This window comes from Canis lupus, chromosome 24 (genome assembly GCF_048164855.1).
Source record: "Canis lupus baileyi chromosome 24, mCanLup2.hap1, whole genome shotgun sequence".
In the NCBI taxonomy this organism is placed as follows: domain Eukaryota; kingdom Metazoa; phylum Chordata; class Mammalia; order Carnivora; family Canidae; genus Canis; species Canis lupus.
The window spans coordinates 21,562,564-21,577,632 of record NC_132861.1 but is presented as its reverse complement, the minus strand read 5'-3'; the positions used below and the strand labels follow the sequence as shown (position 1 = coordinate 21,577,632).

The 15,069-nt window shown below is 38.3% G+C and overlaps 1 protein-coding gene across 10 annotated transcripts in view; it reads left to right on the top strand.

Moving 5' to 3' along the window:
- Nucleotides 1-15,069, top strand: part of LOC140615870 (ankyrin repeat domain-containing protein 26-like) — a 185,417-nt gene that overhangs the window by 118,984 nt on the left and 51,364 nt on the right. For 9 of the 10 annotated variants that reach the window (XR_012016381.1, XM_072795925.1, XM_072795926.1 and 6 more), the window contains 4 exons: nt 2,556-2,644; nt 3,770-4,870; nt 7,464-8,329; nt 13,205-13,375. Coding sequence is in view for 9 of the 10 variants with exons in the window: in XM_072795925.1 (XP_072652026.1) it covers nt 2,556-2,644; nt 3,770-4,870; nt 7,464-8,329; nt 13,205-13,375 (2,227 nt within the window). In the remaining variant the exon portion in view is untranslated. The remainder of the gene's footprint in view (nt 1-2,555; nt 2,645-3,769; nt 4,871-7,463; nt 8,330-13,204; nt 13,376-15,069) is intronic. The other variant, XM_072795932.1, reaches the window with a different exon arrangement.

The window sequence follows — 15,069 nt, the reverse complement described above, 5'->3', positions numbered from 1 at the left end:
TGGGTAGCAGGATTAGATTTAGAATTTGGGGACCAGTTGGGAAAACTAGGTAGAGATGTAAAGATTGTTAACTCACAACATCGTTTCTTAGCTTTATTTTTATAGCTCTAAATTCATAAGTATTGGTCATACTATATTTACTGTAACAAAAAAAAAGCACCTTCCCAAACAGAATATTAAAATATTTCGTATATTCTCTATGACTTTATTTTGGAGTTGACTTTCCCAGCAGTAATGGTAATCATTGAGAATTTACTACATAGTATCCTCTTCTCAGCTATGTAGGCATAGTCCATCTCCTTGTTTGATTATTTTTATTTTACTTTTTTAGAGAGTGTCAGAAAGTAAGGAGGGAGGGATGGGCAGAAGGAGAAAGAGAATCCCAAGCAGGCTCCACACTCAGCATGGAGCCCAATGTGGGACTCAGTCTCACAACCCTGAGATCATGACCTGAGCTGAAATCAAGAGTTGGATACTTAACTGGCTGAACAACCCAGGTGCTGTTTTATTATTTTAAATGAGTAAAGAGTTCCCAAGGAATATTGGTTTTAAGTATTGAATATCATTTAAAAATAATATATGGAAAGTCAGTTCTATTTCTACTAAGATTTTCAGTTGATTAAGCACATCTAACGTGTGTTCTACTTAATGTATCAGTTAATCCAGTGTCCTTTATCAGTCATATGATCACGTGTGTACTAACATATCGTATAATATTTTTTCACTCCTGTAGTTTTATGTTATTTTCTTTTCTTCTTCTTTAATGAGAATGAACTCATTTTCTAAAGATTTCCAGTTATCTCCAGGAGTAGTGAGTATAGACTGTAAATCCAAATTTATTGATCTATACAAGTGACTTGTTTGCTGTTACTTCTTCATGAGCTTGGTAGAGCCAAGAAGCAAGACTTTAAAAAGAAAACACCTGTAGGCTCCTGTACCACAGGAAAATGTGAAACAAAAAAATTACAAAGTACATGCAAGCAACATAAAACAGTTGATGTAAATTATATCTCTTTTCCCTTGATGCCAGGATTATTGTTGATTCACTTAGTACATATTTATTCTGTACTGAGCCCTGATAATTTTATATTCTGAATATTTCTGGAACCATTCTGTCAGTTCAGGTGTGTATCATCTTTGTTTTGCATTACTACCTTCTAATTCATCTCCTATCTTTGATCACAGTGCCCCTCACACTCATCCTCCCCACAGTATTTAGAGTGATCTGTCTCAAATACATATACGATCGTGACCAACTGTTGAAAACATATTTATGTCCAGGCATCTTAAAATTACATACAAAGCTTTCATAATCTTGACTTGACTTCTTGACTTCTGCCTAAGTCTTCCATCTTTAGCCCTTTATACCGTCTGCCCTTATCTCTGGTATCCTGAACTGCTAGTGATGTCTTCCTCTTTGATCCCTCTATTTTAGACAAATATTTACCCTGTTGTGTGCTTCTCTCCCGTCTTACTACAGCCTTGCATGCTCTCCCCATTTTCTGCCCTCTGATCCCTTTGAATCTGTCTGACGTCACTGTTGCAGTCTCAGTTTAGGCATTATGTCTAAGGAAAGCTATTCCTGACACCTTATATCCACATGCTTCTTTAAACCCGGTCCCCTATCTATCACTTAGTGGGAACTCAGTAAGTAAGTACTAAGTAACATAAAGACTGTTTACACAAAGATGATTTAAGAGATTGTCCCCTACAGGGATGCCTGGGCGGTTCATTCGGTTGAGTGTCCAGCTCTTGATTTCAGTTCAGGTCATATCTCAGACTTGTGAGATGGAGCCCCAGGTGGGGCTCAGCACTAGGGGTGGAGCCCGCTCAAGATTTTCTCTCTCCCTCTGCTCCTCCCTCCTCCCCCCCACCCCCAGATTGTCAAGATTGTCCCCTACAGTGTAGGAGCAAAAGAACTAGATATATAAGGAAGTAGTTTACAGTTCAGGTGGTGAAGGTACACTAGAAAACCTGTAAGGTATTAAGGTAACCCCAAAGAAAGAGATACATCTTTATCTGGGAAAGGATAGCTATAATCAAGGATGACTTTACACAGCAGTCTGAGTCCTAAAGGATGCAAGGAAATTTGTCAAGTAGTAGAGGAAAATAATTTCAGAAACGTTTACTCATCGGGGACATACACCCATAGGGAGGATATACACTGATAAAGACATGAAAAGTACTAATGATTTTGGAAATGATGAATAACGTTGTGGTTGAAGCTTAGGGTGTTGTTTAAGAGGTACTGTTACAAAGTAGAGAATAATCTCGTGATTTTATATGTTTCTACTGTATTTTAAACTTTTGTTTCTTATTGTTTTGTTCATGGATATTAAGTCGATGAATTTGTGAATGAATCTTGGAGATGTTTGTGTGCCTTTAACCTGGTGACATTTAGTATTTCTCAAATTTTAGATAATTAAAAGTATTTCTTAAATATTCAGCTAAAGATGAATTTAAACTCTTAAGTGATAAATGATATTTTCTATTTTTATAGAGGTAATAGCTTTTATCTAACCATTCTAAGTAGTCCATTTTAACTAAATATATAGATTTGTCATCAGAACCAGACTTAGAAGTGGCATCAGAGCAAGAGCAAGAGCAAGAAAGGCCTGATGAAAGTGAAAATAACCACCCCCAGGTATGTAAAATTTTAAATTTAAATTTCTGATTTTATATTGTTTTCCCTGCTTTTCTAATATTACATGGTTCAAGTGAAATTATCTTTGAGTGGCTATATTGAAGTCAATAGAGTATAATTTCATATTTAGTTTTTATAAAAGTTTACGAGTTACAAAACTCAAAATGTTGTAATTTTTAGTAACTAAGTTTAGCTAAACTTCATCCTTGGAATTTAGGCAAAAAAAAATTTCTTTTGAGGCAAAAATAATTCTAAATATTCTTTGCTTCTTCCATTTTTGTAACTTCTTTACATGATAAAGAAGGTAGCATCAAATATTGAGTCATGTATAAGCAGTTGAAATTATGAGCAGTATAACAATGATGACTACTGACTTAGACTCATGTACAAGGAGTGATTATTCTCAGTGGTTCAAAGTGCCTAGTTCTCTATTTCCAGTTACAAATGCCAAGATTAAAGATTTATTCTGCTTTGTGATCTCTGTGTAGTTGACTTCAGAGAATGGGGTCATGAAATCAGTACGATCATCGCCTGTTGTAGAATCGCACCTTCCAGGATGGGAGCTTTGTAATTGGATTATAAACAATAACTCTTTCAGTTATTTTATTTCAGCACAGGAAATCCATATTATTAATATTTTTCTTATCCACTCTCAGTGGACATTACAATATATTAGAGCTGGATACAAGCAGATAATCTATAGCAGTGTCTAACACTATCATAGTATATAATTATTTTTTCATAGTATATAAATTAAAATATAGGAATTTGTTTTTCTTTGATTGATGTTAATTGATATTTGCCCCCCAAAAAATGTAGTTTGCCTATTATCTAGGTTTTAAACTTGTAAAAACTCCTGAAATGCATTGTAGGAGCTCACTGTTTAAGATACAAGGGGATAAAATGTTTTTAAGTTTGTAACATTAAAAATCATCTGATTCATTTTTTGGTAGATGTAAGTGTATTGAATTGTTTAGTGAAGAGAAACCTGACAAAATATAAGTGAATGGATTTATGCTTTTCTTCTGTCCTCACTTCTTAGTTATAATCAGTGTCTTAGGAGCAGCTAATAACTAAATTTTAATTATTTTCTAATTTTTCTTTGTCCGCATTTGATTACCTAAGGATAAAGTTATTTCACAAACATGTATGCTGGCTGAAAAGACATCTGAAAGCCAAACCAAGCAAATTAACGTTCCACTTGTGCAACTGCAAGATATGGCTCGAGAACCAGAAATGCATATGGAATGTGATAGACAGGATGGTAGATCTGTACATTCAGAACATCTTCGTGCACACAAGAAGTATGAGGAGATATGGATGAAACAAGGCAAATTAGATTGGAAAAATAATGTAAAGCTCATGAGCAGAGAGTTAACTCAGGAGATTGGTAAAACTTGTGAAAAGTACCAAATTATTACTCATCCTAAGGTAGAGCCACTACATGGTAATTCTAAAGAAGCAGACTTAAAGGAAATACCTCCAAAATTGACAAAAGTTACACTTGATTATGAGGAAAAAGATGAATTTGGAGTGTCTGTCTCTGTAGTACCTCAGGCCTTTCCTGAACGAAAAGAGCCTAGTCTCGAAAATGCTGTTCTCTCTCATTCATACTCTGGGTCTCCAGACTATGCTTGCCAGTCATCTTCTAAGCTTTCTTTCCATGAAAATGATAACCAACCAGGTGAGCATGTTTTTAACAAAAATGAGAGTCTTGATAACGATACAGAAGATAAAAAAGTAAGGAACCCACTTGTTACATTTGAAGTGAAAGAAGACCAAGAGTTTGACCTGCAGATGGCCAAAAGTTTGAACCAAAATACCACTAATAGTAAATTAGACACTGGATATATCCCTCCATATAGTGACCCAGAAAGCCTTTTTGATTTGCAGCTTGCCCACTCCAATGTGGTGAAACAAATGATTCAGAAGAAAAGGCATGATACTTCTGCTATTACAAACACTTACAAGAAAACAAAACCAATACGAGACTCTTTCCAGAAGCCATTATATGCAGATAATGACAGTACTAATAACTATAAAAGTACGGAACCTGCATTAGAAGTTGTGAGTTCTTCACCACGTCCTTTCAGAACATCAGAAGTACATCAAAAAGAAGAATTACAGCAAGATAAGCAAGATCTGCAAAGGTTTAGGAATGAGAAAGGCATGTTACAAGTAGAACTCCTGGCTTCGGAAAAAGAGAAAGTTGAACTTCAAAAAGAGGTAGATTCACTTTGCTGTTGCTCTTTTGTTTTTTGTCTTTGTCAATTATGTGAGCCATTTTGATTTTCCACTTATGAAAAAAGCTCGTGTATAAAATGGGGTTGTCTCAATATATAATTGTGTTCGGAAATAGATTATTTCTGCAATCTAAATGATAGGAATGCAGGAAAACATATGATTTGTGTTCCTTAAGTTTCTTTCAGTTTCCCAAGTGGCGTGTGAACTGGGAAGCTCTTTTCACTATGCACCCTGTGACCTCATGAAGCAGAATAACTGTAGAGAAAATTGCTTTAAAAATGCGATTATCTTGGGGTGCCTGGGGGGCACGGCCAGTTGAGAATCCTAGTCTTGTTTCTGGCTTGGGTTGTGTTGTCAGGGTTGTGAAGAGGAGCCCCACGTCGGGAATCTGTGCTCAGCATGGAGTCTGCTTGAGTTTCTCTCTCCCGCTGTGCCTCTCTCATGCTATCAGTCTTGTTCTCTAAAATACATAGATCTTTAAAATATATATCATGATATCTAGGGTTTTTATCTATTGGCTTAAATATAAGTTGCACTTCCAAACAATAAAATGGAAAAGAAGTTGGGATGCCTGGGTGGCTCACCTGTTGAGCGTCTGCCTTTGGCTCAGGGTATGATCCCGGGATCTGGGATTAATTAAGTCCCACATCAGGTTCCCTGCATGGAGCCTGCTTCTCCCTCTGCCTGTGTCTCTGCTTCTCTCTGTGTGTGTCCCTGATGAATAAATAAATAAAATCTTTAAAATAAATAAATACATAAAATGGAAAAGAAGCAATAACTAAGAGAAGGGATATAAACAAATATTTCATCTAAACCAATCTATTTATTGCTACAGTATGTGTAGTCTTCTCTGCTTTCCTCAAACTCTTGGAACTTCAAATTCCAACACGACCACTTTGAGATATTTTTAATAACAAATATTTGCATCATCACCAGTTTTTTTGTCCCATGTTTTTAAAAACAGACTCTTTTTTTCTTTTAGGATTTATTTATTTTATTTATTTATTTATTTATTTAGAGGGTGTGAGCAGGGTGAAGGGTAGAGGGAGAGAGAGAAAGGGAGAGAAGCAAACTCCCCAGTGAGCATGTAGCCTGAGGCGGGGCTCGATCCCATGACCTTGAGATCATGACCTGAACTGCAATCAAGAGCTGGAGGCCCAACTAACTGTGCCACTCAGGCATCTCCTCCACATTATTTAAAAAAAAAAAAAAAAAAAAAAAAAAAATTTAAGATTTTATTTGACAGAGAGAGAGAGAAAGAGAGAGAGAAAACACAAACCGAGGAGCAGATGTCGGAGGGAAAGGGAGAAGCACGCTTTCGGCGGAGCAGGAAGCCTGATACACGGGTCTTGATCCCAGAACCCGTGGATCAAGACCTGAGCCAAAGGCAGATGCTTAGCTTACTGAGCCACCCAGGTGCCCACGTGTGTGTGTGTGTGTGTGTGTGTGTGTGTGTGTGTGTATACACACATGTGTTTGTTTAATCACCATTCTCAGGTGTTTCTGTTGAGTCAAACCTTTACATTATGTTTAATAAAGTATGATATATTTTGACACATACGACTTTTATCATGTAGGTAGCATAGATTTTCAGCAAACCTTCAGTATTTGACTCTAAGGGAGAAAACTGATGTTTGAGGTGAAAAATAAACAAAATCTAGAGATATCCTCCTTTAAAATAAAAATTAGCTAAGCGCCTCATCCCCAATTAAGGTATTAAATTACTGTGCCAAAGTCACACTTTTAGCATAGCTGATAAATAAACTTGTTGGGTCATTTATTTGATTCAGCATTAAGGAATTGTATCATCTCTTTTGATGCTAGGTAATGCCACTTTAGGAACTTTGGACAAATCATGTAACCTTTTTTGGTTTTATTCCCATTATCAATAGAAAATGGGATTAAAGTTGATAATTACTTTTATACCCTCTAGCTATAAAATTTTATGGTTATGGAATGTGAAGTTTGGGGAGCATTATTCATTTCCCCAAATTCTACACTAATGCCAGTTTTGCTCTGCTCCTTTTACGTTGTGGTGAACTTTGGTTCCCATATTTTAATGAACACTGTGACTTTTTTGATAGCCCTGGGATCCAAATGAAAAAAGAGTTATAAAAGGCAGTTGGGGAAAGAATAGCTCAGTGCAGAAATGGAAAGCTTCCTATTTGTTCCTGGAGCATCACAACGTCACATCCTTTAAATCTGTCTGTGTAAGCAAAATCCAGATGGTAAAGACAGAAGAGGACAGATTTTTGTGTCTCTTTATTTCTTTGGATCTGCTGGTCAGATGGGGTGAAGTTGGGAATGTTAGGTGGCAAAGTGTAGATATGAACACAAAATTAAAGTCATTTTTGAAATTCTGGAAAATTATGTTGTTCTATTCAAACAGAAATGAAGCAGAATTTCCAAAAATTGCAATTACATGCAATGATAAAGTTAAGCGCAAGATAGTTTTATTGATTAAAATTATGACAAACTGATGTCATATGTATGTCAAATGATACAATTAATGAAAAAGTTCTTTTTAATGAATAAAGTTGTAAGAGTTCTTCTCAGTATCAAATTTCCATTCAAGAGTGGAAAAGAAAGGAAGAAGCACAAGAGTAGTAAAATGGAAGGAGCAGAAAAGATATATGCTGCTGCTGCTGCTCCTGCTCCTGCTGCTGCTCCTGCTGCTGCTCCTGCTGCTGCTGCTTCTCCTCCTGTTGCTCCTGCTGCTCCTCCTGCTGCTCCTCCTGCTGCTGCTCCTGCTGCTGCTGCTCCTCCTGTTGCTCCTCCTGCTCCTGCTGCTCCTCCTGTGGCTCCTCCTGCTGCTCTTGCTGCTCCTCGTGCTCCTGCTGCTCCTCGTGCTGCTCCTGCTCCTCATGCTGCTCCTGCTCCTGCTGCTGCTCCTCCTCCTGCTGCTCCTCGTGCTGCTGCTGCTCCTCCTGCTGCTCCTGCTGCTGCTCCTGCTGCTCGTCCTCCTGCTGCACCTCGTGCTGCTGCTGCTCCTCCTGCTGCTGCTCTTGCTCCTGCTGCTGCTGCTGCTCCTCCTGCTGCTCCTCGTGCTGTTGCTGCTTCTCGTGCTGCTCCAGCTGCTCCTCGTGCTACTCCTGCTGCTCCTCCTGCTGTTCCTTGTGCTGCTGCTGCTCCTCCTGCTGCTCCTGCTGCTGCTGCTCCTCCTGCTGCTGCTCCTGCTGCTCCTTGTGCTGCTGCTGCTCCTCGTGCTGCTCCTGCTGCTGCTCCTCTTGCTGCTGCTCATCCTGCTGCTGTTGCTCCTCCTGCTGCTGCTGCTCCTCCTGCTGCTCCTGCTGCTCTTGCTACTGCTGCTGCTGCTGCTCCTCCGGCTGCTCCTCCTCCTCCTCCTGTTGCTGCTCCTGCAGCTGGACTAATTCAACAAAGAAAGAGTGGAAAAACTGATAACCACCTGTTTCCTACTATGCAGAATGAAGATTCTGATAGGTAAGCCTATAGCAATATTTAAACAGTAGATAATTATTATTTTTCCATAAAACAAATTCTATTTGGAGCTAATGTTCATGATTAACACATTTTATTTTTTTAGTAGAGGTATTCCACCCAGGGTGCTAAACAGAAAAAGGCAAAGACCGGTATGGTATCAATTTTTTTTGCAGGCATAGAGATAAATATTTAATTAAAGAAAAATAATGTAGGTTAGCAAATGTGAGGAAGAAGTCATTCTTACACACTGTTGTTAGGTGAAAATTGTCAAATCCGTTGCACCTGAGTGGCTCAGTGGTTGAACGTCTGCCTTTGGCTCAGATTGTGATCTCGGGGTCGTGGGATCGAGTCCTGCATCAGGCTTCCCATGAGGAGCCTGCTTCTCCATCTGCCCATGTCTCTGCCTCACTCTGTGTCTCTCATGAATAAATAAATAAATAAAAATCTTTAAAAGAGAGAGAGAGGGATCCCTGGGTGGCGCAGCGGTTTAGTGCCTGCCTTTGGCCCAGGGCGCGATCCTGGAGACCCGGGATCGAATCCCACGTCCGGCTCCTGGTGCATGGAGCCTGCTTCTCCCTCTGCCTATGTCTCTGCCTCTCTCTCTCTCTGTGTGTAACTATCATAAATAAATTTAAAAAATTAAAAGAGAGAGAGAGAAAGAAAATTGACAAATCATTTCTGAAGGGTGATGTAGTAGTGCATTTGAAATTTCACATATGCTGTCCCTATATCCCAACGGCTTCATTGCCAGGAGTAGATCCTATAGGAGAACATGACTTGGGTCAACACTTAGACACACATATTCTAAGAACATTTATTATGTATTATTATACATATAAAATATGACAGATATATTAAGAGTACTTACATAAACATGTTACCTATGTAAGTTAAGATTATTTATTACAGCATTCCCTTATCAAAAACTTGGAGGGAGTCTAACCATCCATAAGGAAGTAAGTTTTCACACCTATAAAATAATGCAGCGTGTGACTATTTGAGAAAATGAATTTAGGTCTGCAGGGTTTTGATTGTTTAACAAAGTATATATATATTTTTTAAATTTTATTTTTATTTATTCATGAGAGACACAGAAAGAGAGAGAGAGAGAGAGAGAGGCAGATACACAGGCAGAGGGAGAAGCAGGCTCCATGCAGGGGACTGATGTCCCACTGATGTGGGACTTGATCCTGGGACTCCAGGATCACACCCTGGGCTGGAGGCAGGCACTAAACTGCTGAGCCACCCAGGGATCCCCCAAAGTATATTTAAAGTGTTTGGTTTGATGTCTTACAGAAACTTTAGAATACTTTTAATATCTGCTGAGTTGCAAAAGGAAGTTACCTGCTACACTGGCACTCTATTACCAACAAAACTGCTCATTATTAGGTTTTTGGTTTTGGTTCCCAATGCACGAGTGCTCAAATGTTGGACTCTCAAATTGATCTGAATATTATTACAAAGAGATTTCACATGGCAACTTGTCCCATATTCTGTATAAACATTTGATCCCTATGCTATAAACCAAGAGGTTGTTAATGTAAGGAATCTTCTTTTTCAGGCACTTTGCATACATGCTATTATTTTTTCTTTAAAAATGTTTTTAAGATTATTTATTTGAGAGAGATAGAGTGTGAGTGCAGGGAGCGGCAGAGGCAGAGGGGGAAGCGGGGAGCCTGAAGCGGGGCTTGATCCCGGGACTCCAGGATCATGACCTAAGCCGAAGGCAGACGCTTTAACCGACTGAGCCAACCAGATGCCCCTTATTCTTCCTTTTTAAAGACCATATATTTCAACATGCACCACACCAAATTTTTCAATAGTGACTTCATATTGTATAATCTACGAAAATTCACTTTCCATTAATTCTAAACACAGTGGATCTATTAAAACATAAGTCAGATTATGTCCTCCTCTGCTCAAAACCTGATGGCCTCCCATTCACTCAGAGTACATGCTCAAGTTCTTTCTAATACCTACAAGGCCTTATGTGACTTGTTCATCTCAGGTCCCTCCCTATCCTTTCTTCCCTCGGTCTCTCTGATTTGAACTACTTTCTATCCCTTTCCTTCTGTTCAGCCACACTTGAATTTCTCACTATTCTTACCCCCACCCTCATTATAAACATTTCAGGCATACCTCTGTACTTGCTATAAACTCTCTGTGGAGTGTTTCTCTCAGGTATCCTCGTGGCTTACTCCTTGCTCCCTCTTTTTCTCCCTGGTTTTTGCTTCAAGGTCACTTTCTCAGCAAGGCCCTTCTTGGTTTATCCTGACTAGTATTTCGACCACCCCTTTCACTACGACACATCGAAATTTGATTTCTCTGCTTTAGTTTTTCTCCTCTCATACTGTGTAGTTTGCCTAGGTACTTTATTGTTACTATGTTTACTTTCCTCGTGAGTAGGATTTTTTCTGTTCATGGCCATGTCCTCAGTGCTTAGAGAACATTCTAGCATATATAGTGCTATTCAATAAATGTTGGTTGAGTGAACGGAGTTTAACCCGTGTGTATTGTTTTTAACATAATACCAATTCTCACTTAAACAGAAAGAAAGGTTGGCATGGGTCCATTCTGACCATTTAACCTGTCAGTTATCTGCATTTTGTGGATTATTTGGGCCTAATATTGTGGTTACTTGCTACTTATTCTTTTACTGGTATTTATGTTAGTTTTAATTATAGTAGAATGGAACAAAGGAAGAGCAAACTTCATTTAGGTTTCATTAAGGAAAATGAAATGTGGTAAATTATTATAGGACTTTAAACATTTTTGCCAAAGGATATGAGCCCTCAATATCTGAAATACAAAGGTGAAGTTGGAATTTACTGCTTACTAATAAGAGGGAGCTATGCTGGCCACTTACAGTCTTTTCTGACAGAGTAGTCTTCACTTTCTATATACAGTTTCAGGAAAAGTGGAGTTTAAGACTTGGGAGACTTTCAGAGAATTAAATGGTTTGTCATCATCTGAAGCACCATGGTAATTTGGGTAAGACTGTTGTTGATTGGTTGGCACTCGAGGCATGCGTATTGGAGTGATTTTGTCCCACATTGGCTATACTTCAGGAGGGAGAAGCTGACATTGGTTGGCTGGTGAGTGGGGACAGATGGCATTGATCATTACAAACATTTAAAACTGGTTCTAATGGCTTCTCGTTACCATGGCTGCGTGTTAGCATTCCCCCGCCAGCATCACTTTGAGGTATCTTTAACCAGTTGTTTTCTATTTAAAAGTTGCTTCTATTAACTGTGTTCAAAATGAAAGCTATTTCATATCCATAATTACAGATTTACGTCTGAAATTTGGGTCGAGAAGAATTGTTTAATAATTGCTTTCAGGAAGATCCATCTTTTTTGGATGTTTAATTTAACTAGAAGAGTTATCTGTATGGCAATTTTAAAACAGTAATTGCTGGTTTTGTTTTTGTTTTCAGTGCCCTAAAGTTACTCAGTTAATCTCCTGTGGGAAAATTCAGTCTTTTTGTAAATTTACATAGCTGTATGCTCATAATATTTTCTTGCATGCATTTAGTCCATGAAAATATATATATAATTTTCTGTTGGTAAATCTAGCTTTTGTATTAGAATTAGATACTAGGCTAAAAGTATGCACAAGTTACCAAAACATTTTCTTTTTCTTTGTCCCTTTAAAATTATTTTTAAAAATTTATTTATTTGAGAGAGAAAGAAAGAAAGAGAAAGAGAAAGAAAGAAAGAAAGAAAGAAAGAAAGAAAGAAAGAAAAGAAAAGAAAAGAAAAGAAAGAAAGGAGAGAGAGATGGAGAGAGGATCTCAAGCAGACCTGAGGGTGATTCCACAACCTTGAGATCATGACCTGAGCCAAAGCCAAGCCAGACACTTAACTGACTAAGCCCTTCCAGCTGTTCATTAAACTTCTCATTTTGTTTATGTAGTATATTCCTCATTTTATTGAATTAACTGTTTTTTAAAGCTTTTATGCATTTATTTTAGCGAGAGAAAGAGTGTGTGAGTTGGGGGGGGAGTAGCAGAGGGAGAGCGACACTGTGCTGAGTGTAAGCCTGATGCAGGGCTCAATCTCATGACCCTGAGATCATAGCCTGAGATGAAATCAAGCGTCAGACACTTAATTGCCTGACCCACCCAGGCACCCCTGAATTGGCTTTTTGTGTTTCCTGGCAGCTCCTTGAATTTCTTTAAGACTGAGATTTTGAAATCTTTCTTGGATAAATTACAGATCTCCACGTGTCTGAGATGGATTACTGGAAGATTATTGTAATCCTTTGTTGGTGTCATATTTCCTTGATTTTGTCATATCCTTTTGCATTGCTGTCTTTGCGTTTGAAGTAGCAGTCACCTCCTCCAGTCTATAATGACTACTGCTCCCATGTGTCCAAACCTGATTGTTTTGCTCTGGTGGTGTGCTAGAACTTCTCTGCAGGAAAGCTGGTTTTCCACGAAGACTCTCTACCCCCATGGGTGATTATCTAAGTGTTTTCCAGGGGCTCCCAGATGGAGGCTGTGAGGGTGAGGGTGGCGCCAATTTATGGGCTTTTGCCGGGTCCATAGCTGGGAGTGTAGTGCATATCCCTGTTACCTGATGCACGGGCAGATGAGACTTTTCCTCGGTCCCTTGGTGAATGGCCAATGGTCCCCTTGATTCCACAGGTCCTACATAGGCAGTTTTGTCCCCACAAATGACATTGTATCATAATTGTATATGTGTATTTCCTTGCATATGGTTGTACTTCATAACTGTTCTGTGAATTAATAAATGAATTCAGATGGGTAACAGATGTTTACAAAAAAAATTTTTTTAATTCCTTACCAGTAAAATTATTAGAAAATATTGGCTTTCTAATGCATATTTTAACTGGATTTTTTTTTTTTTTAAGTAATGATCCTGGTTTGTCTATCATGGAAATAAAGAAAGATAAAAATGTAAAGTGGACATCAAAAGCTTCTATGATTACACCAGGCTTTGAGAAGGCCGATTTCCTAACTGGTAGTCTACTACGAGTGAGTAATGACAACAATCTAAGTGAAATGGATCAGGATGAAAGAAGGTAAAATCTACAAATTCTTTATTTCCTCTGAGGGAATGTTACTAGCTATGATTATTGTTATGTAAGTAAAACACTGTAATATAGTGTCGTACAGGCTGAGGGAAGAAATACTCAAGTATATCAAAAACACCACTTGAAAGGTTAGGATGAGGAGGAGTGACCTTTTTTTTAAGATTTCATTTATTTACTCATGAGAGACACAGAGAGAGAGGCAGAGACATAGGCAGAGGGAGAAGCAGGTTCTCTGTGGGGAGCCCAAAGCAGAACTCGATCCCAGGACCCCCAGATCAGAATATGAGTTTCGTGGTAAGAGGTTGTTAATTTAGAATTGGTTCCACCATGCAGTATTCATTCTCATATAATTGAATATGCAGATACTATCCTTCATTGATTGAAAATATATATATATAATAGTAAATATACAGACACATAGGCGATTGTGATTAGAACCAATCATTCCCTGATAGGTTAAGGTATTCAGTACCTTTGACAGTATCATGAATAGCTATGATTTTGTGAGGGGCTTTGGAGTATCTGATTATATTAACTTAATATTTGTTTAAGTTCTGGGGAAAGGGGAATGGTTTTGTTTATTTACAATATGTTTATTTACAATTGAAAAACTATTCATCTATCGTAGATTATTACTTTTGGATTATAAAGTTCTAAGTTACAAGAGCCACGGTTACTGTACTAGCAGCGTCATTGACACATATTGTGTGCTTAATGAGTAATTGTTGAATCCATGAATAAACATTTGAATGAGTAAAGGAATGCCCATTAATGAACTTCTTTAGAAGAATTAAATCTTTAGTTTATTGAAAGTAGATTTTCAATACTGCCTAGGTATGAAGTATTTTAATTAAAAAAAAAAAGTGTGTGGGATGCCAGGGTGGCACAGCAGTTGAGTGTCTTGCCTTGGGCTCAGGGTGTGATCCTGGGGTCCCGCATCAGGCTCCTTGTGGGGGAGCCTGTTTCTCTCTCTGCATGTGTCTCTGCCTGTCTCTCTCTGTGTGTCTCTCTAGTGAATAAATAAATAAAATCTTTTTTAAAAATAAAAAATTAAAAATGTATGTAAGATTCAGAAATTATTTCTAGAATAATTATAGCTAGAAATGGAATAATACTATAGATTCAATTGCTATCACATTACTTAGAAAACTTACTTTTACCACATATTGTAAAACACATGTTGGGAAGGGACATTTCCTGGACTTGAGTTCTGGGTGGTCTGCTCCTGCCAGCTGTATGGGCTTGGGGAAGTTCCTTAGAATTTCTGTGCCTCATTTGCTTCCTGTGCAAGATACGCAGTATAATTGCCTACTTTATATGGTTTGTGTAAGGCCTAAAAACCCTTTAGGATATGTAAACTGGGATCCCTGGGTGGCGCAGCGGTTTGGCGCCTGCCTTTGGCCCAGGGCGCGATCCCGGAGACCCGGGATCGAGTCCCACATCGGGTTCCCGGTGCATGGAGCCTGCTTCTCCCTCTGCCTGTGTCTCTGCTTCTCTCTCTGTCTCTGTGACTATCATAAATAAATAAAAATTAAAAAAAAAAATTAAAAAAAAAAAAGGATATGTAAACTGTCCCAATTAATGCATAGTAGTTGCACAGTAAAACCTCAAAACACTAATATCATGATTATTTAAAAAGGGCTTGTGTCATAAAAAAAACTTAGTTTGCACTTTCCAAATTG